The 21067-nt window shown below is 32.2% G+C and overlaps 1 protein-coding gene and 1 long non-coding RNA gene across 4 annotated transcripts; both read left to right on the top strand.

The window, feature by feature from the left end:
* The first annotated feature begins 13430 nt into the window (after nucleotides 1-13430).
* On the top strand, nucleotides 13431-15197 carry LOC138140456 (uncharacterized). Its single transcript, XR_011162500.1, has 3 exons — nucleotides 13431-13757; nucleotides 13938-14015; nucleotides 14074-15197. It is a non-coding gene; the product is annotated as an uncharacterized lncRNA (long non-coding RNA).
* A 1320-nt stretch (nucleotides 15198-16517) lies between these two features.
* Nep4 (Neprilysin 4) lies at nucleotides 16518-20516 on the top strand. Of its 3 annotated transcripts, XM_069061533.1 has the most exons (18): nucleotides 16518-16658; nucleotides 16738-16883; nucleotides 16934-17088; nucleotides 17338-17421; nucleotides 17472-17619; nucleotides 17672-17859; nucleotides 17910-18003; nucleotides 18059-18261; nucleotides 18321-18500; nucleotides 18549-18760; nucleotides 18809-18892; nucleotides 18944-19082; nucleotides 19137-19476; nucleotides 19523-19732; nucleotides 19779-19885; nucleotides 19933-20031; nucleotides 20083-20159; nucleotides 20306-20516. In XM_069061533.1, exons 1-18 carry the CDS (start codon nucleotides 16594-16596, stop codon nucleotides 20403-20405), a joined length of 2631 nt encoding a protein of 876 aa, XP_068917634.1. In that variant the 5' UTR covers nucleotides 16518-16593; the 3' UTR covers nucleotides 20406-20516. The 3 variants fall into 3 exon arrangements, with proteins under 3 accessions (XP_068917634.1, XP_068917636.1, XP_068917635.1); XM_069061535.1 differs by lacking the exon at nucleotides 17338-17421 and having other exon boundaries at nucleotides 17493-17619; XM_069061534.1 differs by lacking the exon at nucleotides 17338-17421.
* The last annotated feature ends 551 nt before the right edge of the window (nucleotides 20517-21067 follow it).

Genomic DNA, 21067 nt, shown 5'->3' with positions numbered 1-21067 from the left:
CCCGGATTTTGTATATAAGTTAAATGTGTAACAAATCTGTATCTATATTATATGTAAATATATTACTTATATCCAGACATCTTTTATTTTACATTTCAGCGCACCAAATTTCTCTCTGCTTTACACACAAAAAATCATGTAGGTATAATATTTATTCAAAATATCCGGGATGTCTATATTCTTCCTAATAACTCACTTGAAACATTTTAAACACACTTTTATTTTTTCTTCAAATTCGCAGAATAAGTTCTTGTGATAAATAAAATACAAACGTGTGGAACGTAAGGTATTTTAATATTTTAATGGTAGGTAACATTGTGTAAATTTCCTGTAGGTACTAAAATTCCCAAAGTTAGAAGAATTCTTCAACATAAATATGGTTTGAGAAAGATCATAAAATGTTAAAGTTAATGCCGTCGCTTGGAGACTAAAACAGGACTTTCTAAATAATAAGTGCTCCATTTTCCATAATTTATTTGATTAAAAATGATTTAAAATCAATTGCAAACACTAATTACAAAATGCGACGGACACAATCAAATTTGTTCGATAGTCCTATAGTGCGTAAGGATATTTTACATTAACTTCAGACCGTAGTGTTTATAACGAACTGTGATTATTATATTAGAAAATCATATCTATAGGTCAGTGTTGCTGTTAATTGTCATTTTATATAAAATTTGATATCTACTATTAAAAAATTAAAAGTTCAGTGTAACGCCAGGAGAGAAAGTCTTTCGTAAAAATTATCAAAAATTATTTTATTATTTTATCAATGAGTAGATATTTAAGGTGTGATTGTTCAAGTGGTTGTAGGTGATTGGATAAAAAAATGTTTTACCTTATGTTTTCTAGTTATTACTAATTAACAAACTATATTGTTTTCTTTTTGACTAATCTAAAATGAAAATTAAATAAAAATGATTAAATTCAAGTTAAGAAAAAGAGTAATATGTAGTTGAAATATCTTGTATTTTACCTTTCATTTTTTCTATAAAATTATGGAGCAGAATTAGTGAAGGATTTGATATGAGATTAATATTTTTTAAATACAATCAACTTTAATTTTAATAATTTTACCGGAGATGATTTAAAATTTACTACATATTCTAAATAAAGAATTTTTTTCTCCAACCGTCTTAAAAGAGGTTACAGTATTTTGTCACTAAAGTTGATGATTTTGTAACTGTCCAAAAATTTACGTGTTACTAAGGCATCACTTTTACCTCCTAGGATTAAAAGTACTTTTAATTCTAGGCTTAAAAATTTTTACTTGCAACTATTAGTTTAATACTTCGTTGATTTGAAGAAAACAACTAAACACGTAAACAAAACAAAAGCCAAAACTGTCTCTTTGGTTACACGAATATTTCAATAAAACGTTTGCTTTAAAATTTTAAATGTTCTTATGAGTGTCGTGCTTTTCATGATATGGATCCTTTACTTGGTTGGAGAAAAAATAGTACACGTGTCATTCGGATTAAAAGTGACTTTTGTTGACTTGCCATTATTGCAGTATGCAAAACAGATTGCCCGTCAAAAAATGTACCACTTTTAATCCTAATAACACAATCTACTATTATCCGCCTTATTCTCTATTTAATAATAAGAAATATTTGCCAGCTAACAGTCCAAATTTCCTTATATCTAACTGTTTTTAGTTATAGTTAAAGTTAAACCTATAAAAATTAAATTTCCAAAAACTTTGACACAAAAAAAAATTCGGAAATACAGTGGAACCTCGATAAGTCGAACTAGCATTTGCCACAAAAATAATTCGACTTATCGCGACTTCGAGTTACCAAACAAACACCAAAAATTTGTAGAAATCAACTGTTTTATTAATACTCGTAAAATTACTGTAATTAGACTTTGACGTTTGTTGCCGCATTGTTCAACAAAATCTTGTAACAAGTTTAAATGTCTATAAGTCCCATTTGGTGTATTTTCAACAGAATAATACATAAAAAGACGTAATGTTTCTAATGCATCTCGAGCCATTGATGTTGTTTGTTATTTGTGCAGGTTTCGCCAGAATTTTTCACTAACTTAATAATTTCCGCTTTTTTCTTTAGAATTGTTGATACTGTGCTGGCTGGAATATTGAATTTGGCGGCTACATCTTTTTCTCGTATTCCATTTTCGACGTCTTTTAGAAATTTATATTTATCATTAATTGTTAAAGTTTTTAAAATTCGTTTTGGAGGCATTTTGAGTAATAAAGTCAACTACGTAGGTACACAACCATCAACAGTAAATTTATGACTGAAACTGAACGGTGGAAAGACTAAACACTGAATTCGCAAAATGCAATCATTGCTTTTCTTGGAAAATTCGACTTATCGAGATCTAATGCCGCAGAAATAATTTGAGATATTAAGGATTTCGAGTTATCAAAGTTCGAGTTATCGAATAAGTTTTACATGGATTTGGTATACCCAAATGCTACTGCCATCAAAATTAGTTTGACTTATTGAAAATTCGTCTTATCGAGGTTCAACTGTAGTAATTTCTGTTTTCTATTACATACAGTGCGTTCGTAAAGTTCGGAATAAATTCGATAAAATTGTATCTAAGTATTAATTTCTGAGAAAAATCCTGGAAGAGGTCAACTTTGTTTTTAAAAAGTGCATATTGTGCAGTACTTACGTTGATAGCTTTTCATAGGTATGCTAATTACGACGTCATCAATATTTTTTTAAATGACGACCCCAACTTTTTTGTTCTCTTTCTGATCGATCTTCCCACTACCTAAATGATGAGTGAAAAAAATTGGTACCTTACATTTTTTTTTTTTTTGAGAAAATGACAATTTTTATTTGAAAAATGTAATTTAATTTTTAAGGTAAACATTTTTTTTCTACGGGTTTAGTTAAAATCGAAGGTGGTTTATTGTAATAGACCAAACAATTTAGAAGATTTGCGGCAGAGAATTCGCGCCGAAACGGAACAAATAAGCCTTGGCATTATTGAGCGCAGTGTACAAATTGTCGGTGAGTGCTAAATGCCTGGCGGGAGGCAATTCCAACATTTGCGTTGAATTTTATTGTTAACTTTAGATGTTTGTTTGTTTTTGTTTGAGGCCAATTAAAATTTTTACAATAAAAGGTAAATTAAATTTAAATTTGTCATTTTCTCAAAAAAATTGTTATGTAAGTTATCAGTTTTTTTCATTTTTCGTTTAGCTAGTAGATACGAAGGTCTATCAGAAAAAGAAGAAAGCAGGGGGGGTTGTCATTCAAAAAAATTATTGATGACGTCATAATTAGGAGATGAAAAGCTGTCAACATAAGTACATACTGTACTGAAGAATATGCACTTTTTAAAAACAAAGTTTTTTTCTTCGACGATTTTTCCCAGAAATAAATACATACTTACAGTTCCTAAGTTTTATAATGACCTCAAAGAAGATTATTCAATTAAATATACCCTAATAAGTCACAAAAAAGCAGAATCAGCTTTATATTAGTGTTATAATCAAGAAATTGGTGTTGACCAAATAATATGTAGATATTTTTAATTTTATTAATTCGATGTAGAGAGAATTGTGCAAATTCTGCGATTGTTTTCGGTAATAGATGTTAATGACTCACGCTTCTCCTCTCGAAATGATAATCTGAGCCCCATGTAGGTACTTCGCCTAATTGAATCAGAGCCATGAATGAACTTTAAGGGCTCTAAAAAGTAGTACTTAAGCCCCAGGAGGTACAAATATTGTGGGATTTTGACACTAAGTACTCATTGTACATCCTAATCTACTTGACACGACCACTGAACGGCTTTGTGGTCGACCACCATTCAACACTGTTTCCCTAAAAAGATTTAAGACTTCGACTAGCGCCGATTTTTAAAGCTTTTAAGCCAAATAAGAGAACAAATCGAGAAAAATGACTATAATTTGTTTTCTTCGCCTTGAAAATTATGACACGTGCATTGTGGAGTGCACTTCAGGGGTGAGAACAGCGTCCAACAAACAGCCGACTCCATTAAAATTCAGCCCCGAAGAAGTGAATTCTTCTGCCAGCCGATCTTTTATGGGTGTAAATGTGATGTTTCATGCACCGGTGCCTTATAATAGACTAGCGATTGTAATTGTATTTATTGGACTGTGTAAATTAGTAAATAATTGTCGTCCTAAACAGAGGCCCTGTTTCAATGCATTGTTAGCAGAATTCGAAGTCCCCCGCCGAGACTTACTTACACTTCGGGAATTATTTCAACCCGCTTGGCGCACTTATTGTATTTACACAGTTACACAAAACGAACCCGGGCGACTAAATATTTTAGTCGTTATTCTATTCAATAAAAGCATTAACATCATTTTTTTCACTGAATTTTTTTTACCTCCCTTGAGTTTACAGCAAACCTATAAAAACCACACACAACTGTACCTTTCTAGTATTACGTGATTAACAAAATTAAATGCTTTACCAATCCGAACAACGAAAATGGTAAAAACTTCATATTGTTCCTTAAATAGAGTCCTCGGTAGATATAAATTATTAATTATAATAAGCAGATGCCGGAGTGTGCATTAACCGATTACTAATCAAACATTTAATTATAAAGTCGATGAGCTGGTGTCCACTTAACATTTAGTTATGTTATACATAATCATGTAAGTATATACAGAGACCATTAAAAAGAATTGAATTAATATTGTGTTCCTATTTAAAAAAGTCGAGTGGCAAAAAATACACTGGTCGACAAAATTTTTACTATACCTACCTACTTTGTAGCTATCAGTATTAGTAGTAGTATTAGGCATTTTTTAGGTATGTAGCTGTAATTTTTTTATTTATACAGGGTGTTCCAAACTGGCGCCAAAACTTTACAGAAAATTATAAAATATGCTAGGTATACTGAATAATAAATCATTTAAAAAAATATTTTTTTTATATGACACCAGAAGATAAAGAGTTGCAAATGCTGGAACAAAGAGGTCATATGTATCTAAACACTACGTGTCTAGGTATGTGTATTCGTATTATTTTCAGATGGACACATGGACATAACTGACACTGTTTTCCTTCTTTTACCAGACTTTCTGCACGCTCGTTTTATTTATTTATTTTTTAAACTTACATTTGGCAACATCGATTTACCTTACAGTTTGCAATATTTAGATCGTTACCTACTATGACTGAACAGTATAATAAAATGGTTGCTGTGATTACTGCTGCTTATTATTATCATATTCAGAACATCTTCTGTACAATGTTACTACTTTTATGGTAATTTATACCTCTGTAAAACCATACAGACGCATAAAAATTTTAAAAAAATTGCTTTAATATTGATATGGGAAATTGCTGCGTAACATTTTTTGGTGATAATTTTGGAACACGCTAAACTCATTTAAAAAAAAACATTAGGTTAACAATTAATTTACATTTTTGAAATTTCGTGATGGTTTTCAAATTGTTGACCAACAGATTCAAAATTTTGTTACCCACAATAGACACCGATTTATTGATTATTTTGAATGTGAAGTTAGAACCAAAGTCCACAAATATTAAAACTGTCTAAACTTTTTTAGTAAAAAGTCAATATCCTCTGCAAACATTTTAAATTTGTTCTCTTCTCCATTTCTATAATGATAAATAAATATTGTTATGTTATACCTAATTATTTAATTACATATTAATTGTATTATTTGGATACAAATGAAATGAATGTTGTGTATGTTAATTAATTTAATTAACTTCTTATTGTTTTATAAAATATTTCCATTTTTAACCAGTAGCTACACAAGTCAGCTTAAGCGTCCATTTACAAGATGATGGATGAATATGTAAATGTAAAAGTACATGTGTCAGATATAAATTTATATTTACAAACCGGATGTACAGCAACGATTTTAATTAACTTATTGCAAGGCTTTAGCAAAAGAAAAATAAAGAACTTGAGACGACTGACCTTCTTCGAAGGATAAAATAGAAGTGGAAAGAACAATGTAATTGTCATGAAAGTAAACTAGAACAGTGCAAAGAATGTCGCTATATAATTATAATTGTGAATATTTTTATTTAGAATTTTTTGTTAAAACTGAAGGAAGTGTGAAATGTTTATTGATGAGAGGCATCTGTTACCTGGTCCAAGTACAAAACGTGGTTGTTGTGATTCCAAACAGTTCGTCCGGTTACGAAAAGTTGAATAATAGTGAACATTTGAAATTGGAAATGAAATGTATATTTTTGTAGGGTTTTGTAAACTTAGGAAACACTTTTAGGCGACCCACCTGCTTTTACCAGGAATAACCCCAATAATAACACGATGACAAATAAGTTCTTTTCATAACATTTGGCAAATACGAAGATCTCTTTTAAGATAAGAAAATATTAAATGTTTTTGAGGCACAAAAGACCTATTATCGTGAGAATAAATTTGCCCCGTCGTTGGTTCGATTTTCTTGCGGTGAACACGCAACAATTCAAATGATACCAAAACAGAAGAGAATAAACGAATTTTGTCACGTAACAACAACAATTTAGGTTTAATTAAACAAGGAGAAAAATGCGTGAACAGTGGACATTTCTTATTTGCATACACGAAGGCACAACACCGAAGGTGTATTGAAAACAAGAAGGCGGCGTATGTCAATATTAGCTCCGACTTCAACTTGGGAGTGGTGCGCAGTGGAGAGCTTCCTGGGGAGGTCGCTTACAATAAACACTTCGAGAGGGCTACCATCTCTTCATCTTAGTTTACCGTGTTTACAGTTTCATTGACACCAAACTCGGGGTATCATCTTACGCAGCAACCACACCTAATTAACAATCTCATCGAGAGCTTTTGGTGATGGTCTAATTAACGAAAACCGATCGACTGTTTTATTCGTTTCGTCCGTTCGCTTACTTTTCCAGTTCAGTTTCACCTCTTCGGCCATTGAATGGCGTCGAAGTTTGCAGCGGAATCGGTCCCAAACCCATTTAACTCGAGTTCGGCGACCACATCTTGGTATTTGTGACATCGCCATCGGAGCGTTTGTTGTGAAGTCGATAATTATGGACACACAAAAAGTGAATAAACAACATGTGGCATAGGTTGAATCTGTGTAATGCTAGATCGCGCACAATGGACAAACAAAATAAAAATAAGAGACTCGTCGGGACACAACATTTAATAAACACATAAACTGGTTGTTAAATGAGCCCGTCAAAAAAGAAACGTTCATCAATGTAAGATAGCTCACTCTTTATACTCGAGAAACTAACAAAGACAATGATATTTGAAGTTATTTGAAGCTGACTCCTCAACAAAAGCTCCGATGAGCCGTCAACATTAAATGCCCAAGTGTTTGGACCACTTCAGGTTCATATACAAAGAAAACCGTCACTCAAAATACCACTAACATTCCTATTGTAACATATACAATCATTTTATATACTCTTCTCGGCCACAATCAATATTATAAATCCAACTCAATGAGGTGCATTCTTAATTCATGATCATTTAATCACAGCTTTTGTTGACGACGATTTTTTCTAAAAAGAAACATTGAACGGCGTTCCTTTCAAACGAAACCTGGCAGCAAAATGTCAAGACGAAAATAAAATCCGCACACAAGTCCTCCAAATCGCACAAATGAAAATGTAGATTCATTAAAAAATAACCGAGGAAAAGTAGAAGATGCATTAAAGCTCATCAAACGCATTTTTACACCTTCAATTTTAAATAGTAAATAAGTCACAGATATTTCGAATATTTTTTACTAACTCAAAAAATCAGATTACCTAATGGAAAATATGATTATCGTTAAATAACTCAAATAATTTCAATACATCTTACCTATAACGGGTGTTTTTTTTTTTAATTTGGCGTCGAAGTTGGGATTGAAGAGTCGATTGTGAACGCACCACCGGATTACGACTCAGATAGCTGTCTAAATCTAAGCTGATCTAACTAATTTTTTGCGTTGTTTGTGGTTTTAATCTGCAATTTGAAAAATCAGTGTTTTTAAGACGATTGATTCACTCACAATCGACTCTTCAAAGCCAACTTCGACGCGAAGTTTCAAAAAACACCCTTTACTTAGAGGAATTTACGTTTTAAAATAATAAATGCTTGAAATTGATTAATTTTCGCCTTAACTATTTCCTACAATGACTTAATTTTGTAGATACAAAATATAACATTGAATATTACGGGATTGGACAATAACGTAGTAAATGACAGTTAAACAATTTCTGATAAATTTTCAAATCAAAAAATTTTGACAAAATTCTTACTTACCCAGGTATATCAATATATGTAAATAGATAATGAGCGCTGAAAACATCTTGTGGTCCAGAAGACCGTGGTTTCCTCACTCTGTCGTCTTTTTAGTTGATATACTTTTGACATTTCCTTCAGATACATAACCACATTTTGAGCATCATTTTATTGTAAGTTAATCATTGACTTAAGGTAAATTAAAAACCATCTTGTAGAACCAAGAAAATCAGAAAAACTTTCACCGCCTAATTCTGAAAATAACTGTTTTTTATTAAAGAAGTGATTCATACCGAAGCAAGCACCAGGCCACTTGACCATACATTTTTTTGAACGCTCGTTATTTTCTAACGAAGCCAATCGATTATTTTAAGAAATCCAAAAAATCTATTTTATCTGTTTCAACATTTTCTAATAATAATTTAAAAATTATATCCTCAAAGTTTTTAAGTTCCTAGATGTCAAAAATGTCTATATGGCGTTTTATTTAAAATATATAATATCTAAAATTAAAATATTTTCTTTAATAAATGATGTCATCTTATCTCCAAAATTTTATATAATAATTACTTTAGTCCCTAGATATATTTACTTAAGAATTAAAAATAATAGAAACAATAGTACAATTTAACATTTTAACATCAATAACAACAACATTGATTTACAATACAATATTGACTGATGAATCTGATCAATGATCACATCTTTTGCTATCGAAGAATATTTTGTAAAACTAGTTCCGAAGTAAAAATTATTTATTGTAGACAAATTCTGTGAAAAAATTGCTTTAAAAGGCTTCTGAACCTGAAAAATGTTTAACTAAATTTGCTTTTTATTTTATGTCTTGGATTATAATGTACCATAGGTATTTACACAATCCTGACATTTTTATTTTTAAGATGGCTTTATCAACATTTTAATACAAACAACCAGAACATGCAAGAGCCGAATTGTTTGATATGGATCACTATTTATTCAACTTTCTTGTTGGTATTGATTTGCTTGACTAGTGACGTCATAATATTCTGTTGCAAGATTGTACTCAGATTTTGAAATGCAATAAACCAAACTAAAAAAAATGTAGTACATAAATATAAACCACTCAACAATTAATTAGTAATACAATCGTGTACAATTTATCCATTAAATAATTAGTTACACAAGGGATTACAAAATCAATTACCGATTTTAAAAATTGATTGATGGCTGGATGTTCATTACATTCTTTAAATATTGACGGTACGGGCATACCGGACTGTATCATTCTGGCTTATTAAAATCTACAAATAAAATTAGAATGGCGTTTACACAAAATGGATGACGAAGCAAGAGTTAGGTCGAAGACACAATGCTACATTAAAGCACAAAATATTTCAACAAACTTCGTTTTGTCCACCGGGACAATTCAATTGTTCTATCAAATACACAGATGTCTGTCAAATATATGTTTTGACATTGTTTTAAACGACAATGAACTCTATAGACTAATACAAACGTGTCTGCCCCTCACAGATGCAGGTATCATAAAAATAGCAAGTCATTTTAGTATACATTTCTGACAAGAGAGCCATATAATATGGGCATGAGTGCCGACAAAGATGTTTTATTCCCAAATTTGTGCCACTTAAACTGAATCTCAAAGTCGGATTTTTTTCACTTAGAAGGGCTAAAAAACGGCCGAATTTGTGTTCGGTCACTTGACAAACTTCTTTTCGACAATCAAATTTGAAATACATATAAAAAGTAGAACTTTAGCTGAATTTATTTTGCTTTTGTTGAAAAGGATTGACGAAGAGAAACGTGGGTGTTAAGTATTTTGCGAATTCCGAGAGAAAGTCGTTGCAAAATCTGATTTTTCACCTCAAAAAGATAACAAATAGACGTTTGACGTGTTTGTTTTTGGTAGTTGGTGTGATACTCAGTTGGAATTAAATTCAGTAAGTATACGTGGTTAGTGAAAAGTCGAGACTTAAGTGAATTTATTTGGCTTTGGCTGGAAGAGAAAGAGGCAAGAGACGTCGGTGTTATTATTTAAGTATTTTGCGAATTCCGAGGGAAAATGGTTAATTTATGTCTTTAGTGATTTCGGTCGGAATCAGGCGAGGGTGGGGGTGCGTATTTCTTGAGTTGCTTAATCTTCATGAAAATCAAATAGGAGAAACAGTTTCTGGAAGCTGACAACTGCCAACACAACGTACAACAACAAAGAGAGTAAAACGTCGCTCAGGGTGGTACACAATTGGCGTTGGGGTGTGAGGTTTACATTATTGCGCGTTTACTCGCTGTTTCACACCACCGTACAGATCTGAATAATTCAATAACACTCTAAATAGGCGGCACTAACATCAAAAAGACGCGTTCAACCCAAAAGCCAAATTGAACATTTTTAAAGGTGCCAGAGAAAAAAGCCGCCCCACGAAAAAATATTTTTACGAATTACCGCCGACAGTTCCGCTGTCATCGGCCGGAATTATGCGCATAATTCGATTTGCATGGCGTTTGTTTTATTTTGATGAAATACATCGAACGTTCGCCGTCAAAACGCATAATTTCATTTCGGAAAATTGATTCAACACGGTTCGAGTAAGATGCTAGACCGCCCCTTCGTCCATCAATCACGCCGTAATTATTTAATACCACAACACTTTTAAAGCCATTCGAAATATCACTCGGGCCATGTAATGGTGGCAAAGCTCGGCGAAAGCTCACATAAAGAAAAAATATAAAACACACTCAATTGTACTTACTTTTCCATAATTTCAACATTTTGCATTCGAAAATAAATGGGCCATTTTAAAATGCCACTTTTGTGAAACCAAAGAAATTCAAATAAAAATAATATAAATTCTTCGCTCCCCCGCTTTTACTACACTGGTCCCAGTGGTTTCTACAATTTCCCTTCCAGGGCCGGAGTGGCTCGTCGAAATCCGGATTTGTTCATTTTTTGTGAAACTTGCCAGATTTCATTAATCACACTCACGGTGGTAGAATATCAATTAATCCGCAGTGCTGCAGCAAATTTTTAAATTATTAAATTACATCTCCAGAGAGTATTTCCACCGGAAAGTTAAACTGGTTGCAGTTACCTGACAATATATTTTTTGTATTATGTTACGGTGCAACTAACAATTGTTTATACATTCTCGACGATATACTGAATGGTTTTGCTTTTTTCAACTGATATTGAGAACCAATTATTGTGAAGTATAAATTCCAATCATTACCTTACTTTTACTACATATCAGGTGTCACAAGAGGTTCCAACGTGATGCTGAAGCTTTTTGCAATCAATTTAATATTTACTTTATAGACCACATAATACACGGTCGATTAATAGACAATACTGCAACAAACAATGCAATAAATATTTTATTATATCAAGTGTCTAAAGAGAAATCTGGTCAAGGGTGCTTTGCCACAAGTTCTGTTTATTTCCCGTATGTCGTAGCTTGTAGGTTATGAACTGTCACTGCCAGTGCTGTTACTATTGTCAAATTTAACCTCCAATTTGTGATTAAGATGCTTTTTGTTTTAATTTTTATTAAAAAACGATTTATTTCACAGTTGATATCTAATATAATATTTACAAAATGGTTCGTTCAATTTATTTATTCCCGTTACAATGGTTGGACATACGTTCGTAAAATTTTCCAAAGCAGTCTTGACCAGATTTTTATATAAACATCCGATACAATAAATATCATTTGAAATCAATATCTCTTTTCAAATGTAAAATTTTTCCAATTGATAAGAACAAAAATGTTACTAACAAAGAAACTTACCTAATGTACCTACCTACTCTAGATTTTAAAAAATATTTTTGTTGGTAAATTAATTTTTCAAACAAATAATACCTAGTTTTTTATTTTATATGTTTGGAATATTTTGGAAGATATGTATTATATCAGTAGAAAAAATCGTATGAAAACAAACATGATGCTGTAAGTATCAAAAAATGTGTTTTTAAAATAATATAAATTCTATAACATTTTGTTTTCTCATTTCCCAATATAAATTTTTATCACTAATTAGTACGGAGGACTAAGTTTCAATGTTTTTGTAGAGCAAACTATATTAATCACTATAAGATATGTCAATATATTACGTTCACATGTCACAAACTTCTACAAACAATTTCATAAAATTGACTTAATTATGTTGATTCTACAATTGAAATAAAAATCATTTTGTTTGTAAGACAGTACCTAGAACTTCTAATTTTCTTAGTAATATTCTTAGTAATTCTCTGTCGACGTAGAATATCTACAAATATTTTAATACTCATTGTGATAGCACCAATATTTTTCTGACGATTTAATCACAAAATGTTCAGAGAATTTAAGTTCATTCCATTTCATTTTTGAGTTATTGAACCGTTTAGTTATATGTATTTTGTTTTTTTTTTTACATAAACAATAAAGTGAATATTAAAATTCTTTCAATTTAATAGTCAGCGTTGGAATTTCTGTGATATAAAAAGTGCGAGTTTCTTGAAGCCGTAATTTCATTTTTGAGCTTTAGGGAATTAAACGGAGTCCGGACCTGTCCACCGGGAGAAGCGGAGCGCCTAAAACGGAGCGGCACAAAGTTATCCTACGGCGTTTATGTATATTTTCTGACGTTTTGCAAAATAGAGAAAATACCTTATTTTCACGGAGTTACGTGTTACACGAACACAATACTTGGTAGAAATTTAATTTAAACGCTTTTAAGAAGACGCATTTCGCCTAATTAAATTATGAGCTTTCCGCGTTATTAAAATTTCACTTCTAAGGAGCTAAAATAATGTTACTGTCCCAAAAACGAACTAAATACCTCAGAAAGATTTCAACAACAAAACTCCATTAGGAAGCGTTCTCATTAAACCGAGTTGCAGAATTCGACGACTCCGAAGCCTTGATTGGTGCAAAGGACGAAGGGGTCGACCGTCGATGGAAAAAAACACACGACTAGAGCTCCTGAAATAACATATTTTGGAAAGATGTTGTCGTCAAATAATAGATTGACAAAAATTGTTTTTGATCTTATTTTCTCGCATGTAAAAATTCAGAACACACGTCCCGAATTCAACTGCACACATAAGTGAGGAGAATATGAAAATACATAAGGGATGGAAAAGCCGCTCCCGTAATACAAATATGACACAAATATTTTGCGTCTTCGCCGGTCCCAATTACTGCAAAAATACCGAAAACATTGAACTCTAATGCGCTTGCTAATAGATTAAGCATTTCACAAGCGGCGGAATCAAGATAATTATAGACCAAAGTGTATCACAACCTTATTGCTGCCGCTCAAACTTGCAAACTCATAACTCGGCTTAGACTGTGAAATGGTGCCCACCTTCCCTGATCCTTCCGTAGATGAAAACACGTCGAGCGACGGCAAAAAACTCACCGAAAGGAATCACGAGAAGGACCAACACGGCGAATCTACCAACTGGTGAGAATCGCAGATTAATTCTTTGTCGGTGGTAGACGAGGACTGTGAAAATATGGGGGTAAAAACGTCTCACATTCTATTGTGAATCGGATGCTCCAACGGTGAGTACTCAGAAGCGGTGTTAAATTATAACCTATACTATCTACAAAAGCACTCAGATAAAGGCTGAGATATTAGTTAAAAATAAAAGCATTGCGGCGCTAAAAACAACATATGACAGCCAATCAGATTCTCTTATTAATTATAAAGCCGACTAAATTTTATCGAATGATTCTTTTTAGTTTGTAGGTTTTTTCAAGGTGTGCGTTTTAAGTGGCGAGTTATTTTGATTGGTGTTATTCGAATGAAATTGAAATAAGGTTATTATCCAATTATTTTACAACTAGTTCCTAACAGGAATTCTTTTTTTTTCTGCAGGAAATAAACGAACATTTTAGCCAATTAAAATCAAGACAAACACTTCAGGATTAATTCAATAATATTTGCTTATTACGTAGAAAACGTGGGCGGGGCAACAGTAAATTAATCAAAAAACACAACACCGAAAGGACATAAAATGTCAACTGTAAAGTCATGTAAAACATTGACAAAAAGTATGCTACAACACAGTTGAAAAAAAAAACAAACATCAATTAAGTGTAAAAAATAACAAGCATTCTTGACATTGTTAATATATACATATTATTGTGTGAATAAGTAAATAGCACAAATCACTAATTGTTGTAAAAAAGAATATAGAAATTGGAAATAGAAGTCGTGCTGAAGCCACTGGACAAAAAAAATAAAACGAATCGCTAAATAACATATAATTTTCCACAAAATATCTTGAGATTATTTAATTTGGGTTAATTTTTGTTTTAGTTTTTAAAAAATTGATTTTATACATACAACGTCTCTAAAAGAAAATATATCAAGAGCTCTGTGGAATTATGCGGCTCTATAATTTTATTGTGTCGAGCTATGTCGAGCCGTTGAAGCCATCAACAATCAAATGTCAAATTATTAAATCTTAGCGTCAATTGTAAATTCGACGTCTCAGTTGTTTTGCTTGTGATTTTCTTCAGTTTTTCTATATTTTCATTCTTTTCATCTTACAACAGCTTTTATTTAAAAAAATGTATTAATAGACCTACATAACCTCTGTTGTTCCATTTGTTACCATAATGTACTACAGAGCGGCAAAAATCAAATACATATATTCGAATTCCGCGGGACTCTTGATATAGGTTTTTTTTAGAAACACTTTGTATAATTTTATAATGTTGTGTTGCACTGTGTCCTGTCTGGTTTTGGTCTACCCCTACCCCTGTTTTATTGTACCCCAGACCTGGGGCACAGTGCAACAAAAATTTGATGTCAGAAAAGTGCAAATAACTTATATTTTATATATTATATTTCTAAAAATATGCCTTAACTTTGACATTGTGATTTATTAAAGAAAAGACTAATCTTTGATCTTGTAATAAGAGTTTATTAAAATAATGAATATTTTGTTTATTATAGCCCGAAAACACTTTTTTGTCTCATTGTGCCCCACCTTATCCTTATTAACATCACAAGAAAGATTGCATCAAATCACGCTAAGCGTTATTATCTCTAAATCATAAATCGCAGATCTACAAATGATATAAAGGAAGAATCAGAATAAATCATTATAGCTATTTTTAAAAATTAACATTAGTTAAACAAACATACAAATTTTTATTAAAGGACTTAAATATACCTATAAAAATAATTTAAACTGATTCTGTCCGTATTCGGACTAGATTGAACGAGATTTAGCTGTTTTATTATTTATGAAATACAGCTCGTATGCATTAGGCATACTTACCTAAAAACAAAATAAAACGTGGAAAGGAAAAATCAAAGTAATTTTCTAATTCTTGCCATATTTAAGTATATATTTACGTCAAAAAATATATCTAATTATTTTGTACCATGTTTATTCATGCAAACAATATATGACCAAAAAAGCACCATCAGTTATTTACGTGAAACAAAACTCAAAGTCTTAACTTAGTTCGTATTTATAAGTATGTACTTGTTATTGGAGAACTGTCTCTTATGATCACAAAGCAAGATTCAAACATAATTTTTTATCTAGAGTAAAAACCATCTTGTTTAGTGCTTAATACAATATAATTTAGCTAAGATACTGACTTTTATTCTTCATAAGTTTGTTGGAATTTTTTTGATCATATGGTATGATTAGCTTTGTTTTTATTTTACTTTTTTACAAATACCTAGATACAATTTGGATGAAATACCTATAGCTACCTAACAAATAACATTTGTACATAGATATCGTCAATTGAATGACGATTGAATTTAAAATTTTTAATTGATTATAAAGATTGCAAACTTCACTTTGGAAAAATCTAATCGTTAGAGAGGTGTGACTCCAGTTGATTTATTTAAAAATGTTTGTACAACTTGTGGGTACTTAAAACGTTGGTGTTGAATTTGTGACGGCACGATAATATTTTCGTCAAATTGATTTTTTGGAATTTCTTCGAAATCGAATTAAATGCATCTGAAAACTTTCAACTTTTGTTGAAAAAATTTTTCACCACCATGACTTGCGTTCGTTGGGGCCACGTGAGCTTCCTGTAAACAATTTTATTTATGCTTTGTTGCGCATGTGTATTTTAATAAAGCATTAAAGTATGGTATTACGTCTGAAAAGCCTCATAAGCTTAAACACGCGAATAATACCCACACTTACATATTTATGGGGGTAGTAGTGAATTTTCGAGCATCACCGTAGACTGTCGAAGCAGCAACTGTCAAAAATTTCGGTGTTTTAACACGCGCAGTGTGAATTTTAAATCATTGCTAATTCGCTCCCTAAATCAAAATGACCCAGTTATTAAGTGAATAAGGTCGAATTCATCACTCGGGTTCCTGTAGTTTTTGTTGTGTGAGGCTGGACTTATCATGGAAAGAAAGAAGAAGTTCTGCTCCTGTCGTCTCGCAGCCCACCAAGAATCGGGAAGAGTGAGGTACTAATTTTCTTAAGCAAAATTAACTAAATCACGCGCCAATTAACCGTCACGCAAGCGTATTATGGTCATATTTTAGGTGGTGCGTGGGACACGAGAGGGACTGGCAAACGAAACTTAAAAGATTGGTTTTTGTCCCAATTATTCTACTGCCCATTCTCATTTTTGTTATTTTTTTAACACGTTACGCAACAGTCTCCAACGCCGCCGACAAAAATGTCATTTGTAAGACCACCCTGTATATTAAAAATTTTACCCTGAACGCACCGTTTCAGCCATGAAAAAGTTCGACGAAAGCGAAATTTTAGACGACGAGGACAGACGGGAAGTTTTAAAAGACGCCAAAACTTCCTACGTTCCAGAAATCTTGGACAATAACACCAACGTTAAGCCAAGACATAAAAGAGAAGTTATGCTCGATCAACAAAACGTAAGCGACTTCACCAACTAACACTGTAAAGAGTATAGACTTCAATCGGCTTATTAAAAACTTAAATAATTTTAATGCATCCTTTAAAAAATTAAATATTAACTATTTTCTCTCTGAAAATAATCAACTAGTTTCCAAAATGGTTTTGTTTCCTTTTAACGATCAATTTCTAATTTTCTTCTTCATTGTTGCCGTATCCAAAAACAACTAAACCTACTAAATTTTGTTCGACATTTATGTGAATTTTAGTATAGCAATTATGACGAAGAAATATATAACTATACAGATATTGATTATTTTGCAAAATTCGAAACAAATACTCTGCAGTGGAGAGTAAGTCATAAACTCATTTACGCATTAGCTAAGATTGTATAATTTTTGAGTTATCGCTTCCAATTGATCAGGACGGTAACGATCTGAAGCCTGAGGAAGGAGATAATAAATTTGCAATCGCTTCAGCTAACAAGTCTTCAGAAAGTACTTTGTTCTGGAAGAGCAAATTAAACTATCACCAGATCAGAGATCTGCAAGGTACTTTATTAAGTTTATTTTGAATCAACCGCTATTATTGTTTGAATTGAAGCATCGACGATGAAAAAATATATGAATGAGTCTGCCAACCCCTGTGAAGATTTCTACGAGTTTGCTTGTGGTAACTGGAATAAGTACCACAGTATTCCAGCTGACAGAACTTCGTACGATACTTTTGAAATGTTGCGAGAGAATCTAGACATTGTATTGAAAAATCTCTTGTCTGAACCGATCGAAGAGGTAGAGTGTGTTTCTGGTGAAAACAAATAACTAATGTTGTTGTTTTAAAGGAAGAAAATTATTTCTTAAATTCGACGAATCGTAACAGAACGATGAAAGCGGCGGTCAAAGCGAAATTTTTTTACAAATCTTGCATGAACGAGGGTAAGATTTTAGTTATTTAAATTACCGATTCAGTACTGTTATGAAATTTATTTAGAAAGGCTGGGGCAAAGGGGCCAAAGGCCGTTAATAAAATTACTCGATAAATTAGGAGGGTGGCCGATCATTCAACCAGATTGGGACGATACAAATTTCAGTCTCGAGGAACTGATGGCTAATTTGAAACTATTCAATAATGACATTTTGATAACGGAATGGATAGGGCCCGACATAATTAACTCGAAAAATTACATTATTCAGGTAAGCTTCGAACGTAAGCTCATATTGAGACTTGTAACGTCCTTTTCTTCCTTTTGTAGATCGATCAGACGACATTGGGTTTACCTGGGAGAAGTTATTTTCTGGACCCGTCTTATTCAAAATATCTCGATGCTTATAAAGCATTTATACTGAGTGTGTCAACGATTTTAGGGGCGCCTCTGACGGAAGCTCTTCAAGATGTCAACGACTTGATAAGTTTCGAAACCAAATTAGCAACTGTATAAACAATTCAATTTTCTTTTAAATCGTGCAACGAAAAATTTTAGATAATGGTTCCGAGTGAAAATAGAAGAAATGTCACCGATTTGTATCTCAAGACGAGCATTGGAGCCCTTCGCAATTATTTTCCTCAGTTCGACTGGGTGCACTATTTTAATATCGTGCTGGGTAGAGAAGTAGATTTAGAAGAACCTATAGCTTGTTACTGCATGGATTATTTGTACAAATTATTTGACATCTTGAATAATACACCCCCGCGGTAATTATTACAATTTTTATTCTTATTCTTATTAATTGATAATTGCAGAACAATTGCAAATTATCTTATTTGGAGATTTGTGCGCCACAGAACAAATAACATGGACGACAGATTTCTGGTGGCTAAACAAAGGTACATATTTTTATTTATCTTTAAATATCGGTTTTATTAATTCTTTGACAGATTTTATTTTGTCCTGTTTGGACGCGAACAGTCACCTCCTCGGTGGCAATTTTGTGTATCTCAAGTAAATTCTAATATGGGAATGGCATTAGGAAGTTTATTTGTGAAAAAATATTTCGATGAAAACAGCAAGAACGACGTATGTATTGTACGTAGATGTGAAAAGTATTATTTAAATAAATTCAAATTTCAGACTTTAGAGATGACCAAACGTCTCCAGGAAGCTTTCAGATTGATTCTAAAAGAGAACAAGTGGTTGGGAGATCATACCAAAGATTACGCTCGCATGAAAATAGATAAAATGAACTTAAAAATCGGATATCCCAATTTTCTCTTGAACGAAGACGAACTTAGTGAACGGTATGACGACGTGGAAGCCCATCCAGATTACTTTTTTGAAAATACGCTGAGCATTCTGCGACATCTGACCAGAATTGAGCAAACAAAAATCGGAACGGAAGTAAATAAAACCATCTGGGGCACGGCACCGGCAGTTGTCAATGCTTACTACAGCAGAAACAAGAATCAAATAAGTAAGTTGTGCGGTTTTAAACGCTGAAATTGCGAGAATGGTTTCAGTATTTCCGGCTGGGATTTTACAACCACCATTTTACCACAAACACTTTCCGAAATCTTTGAATTTTGGTGGAATTGGAGTGGTCATTGGGCATGAAATAACTCACGGGTTTGACGATAAAGGGCGACTGTTTGATCAGTACGGAAACTTGCAGCAATGGTGGAAAGAGGATTCCATTTATAACTTCCACCAAAGAGCAAAGTGCATGATCGGTAAATTGAGCCGTTTTATTTTTCACGCCTTAATGAAAAATTTCAGATCAATACAATTCGTACATCATTCCCGATGTTGATACATATATGGACGGTTTTATTACTCAAGGAGAAAATATTGCAGACAATGGTGGACTGAAGCAAGCGTTTCGGGTACAGTCATGTGCGTGTATGTACATTATATAGGTACTTAATTTTAGGCTTACGAAATGTGGATAAGTAACAATCCAGATGCCGATGAACAACTTCCTGGAATAAACCTCACAGGAAAACAACTATTTTTCTTAAATTTTGCTCAAGTAAACTTATTTGTTTTAGTTTGTAAACATAAGCTATATTGTATTTTGCAGGTATGGTGTGGTAAACAAAGAATCGATGCGGTAAAAAGCAGACTCAAAATTGCTGTACACTCACCGGGAATATTTAGGTAATAAACACAATGGTCATTTTCGTAATTTATATAATTTATTTTTGAATGTTGAATAAGCCGACTATGCCATCTGGCGACGCAAGTGTAATTCTCATTCTTACTATCGGTATCCATTGGATATTTCAACAATTTTTTTTTTTCAGAGTTATTGGAACTCTTAGTAATTCTGAAGATTTTGCTAGAATCTATAGCTGTCCCATAAATAGTGGAATGAATCCATCCGAAAAATGTAGCCTATGGTGAAGTATTCTTTAAACTATTTTCAATAAGTGAAGTAACTAGTCAATATTTTGATATACATTTAATACTTTTTATAAAAAAAAAACATTTCAATAAACTATACACAATTAAAAATGATTTGCTTATACAAAATTCCTAAATTATTTATTGAGACTGTGGGCCTTGTCAAATATGAGTATGTCACTATGACTATTACATGAAGAGTAAAGAAAAAATTCTGTTCTGCAATCACATAATGGAATAACTTTCTATTTGTTGATATTAAACTGTTTTAACATGTATATAACTAACACCATTTAAAAAGGATCTGCTTTATTAGTATTGCTGGTTGCATAACTACCACTTGGGTAAACAGATAGTTTTTTACATTAACAGCGTAAATTGATATTTGATTTTGATTTGATATACCTAAATACATTTAATTGAAAATTTACAAATTTGCAATTCTGCAATAACACCAAAGTTGTATGTGCGAATTTAGATTTTTTTATATTCCATTAGTTACAGAACCTCAACTTCATTAACAAATGTCACCTTAAAAATTTCTGTGAAAAATATTTGCCTTTGTCAGTCTTGAGTCTTCTACGTCTACAAAATTTTTAAATACAGTGAGAATGAATTTAATTCTTAAGATAAAAATTTTCAATTCAAACCCCTGACATTAT

This window comes from Tenebrio molitor, chromosome X (assembly GCF_963966145.1).
Source record: "Tenebrio molitor chromosome X, icTenMoli1.1, whole genome shotgun sequence".
Lineage (NCBI taxonomy): Eukaryota > Metazoa > Arthropoda > Insecta > Coleoptera > Tenebrionidae > Tenebrio > Tenebrio molitor.
The sequence above is the reverse complement of the archived record's forward strand: the minus strand, read 5'-3'. Positions and strand labels throughout refer to the sequence as shown.

What these genes read in the sequence shown, in the direction of transcription:
- Nep4 (XM_069061533.1), top strand. Translation starts at nt 16,594, where the DNA reads ATGGAAAGAAAGAAGAAGTTCTGCTCCTGTCGTCTCGCAGCCCACCAA. An exon ending in GACTGAAGCAAGCGTTTCGG is followed by an intron (nt 19,886 to 19,932) that starts GTACAGTCATGT and finishes ACTTAATTTTAG; the next exon opens with GCTTACGAAATGTGGATAAG. An exon ending in TTTTCTTAAATTTTGCTCAA is followed by an intron (nt 20,032 to 20,082) that starts GTAAACTTATTT and finishes TGTATTTTGCAG; the next exon opens with GTATGGTGTGGTAAACAAAG.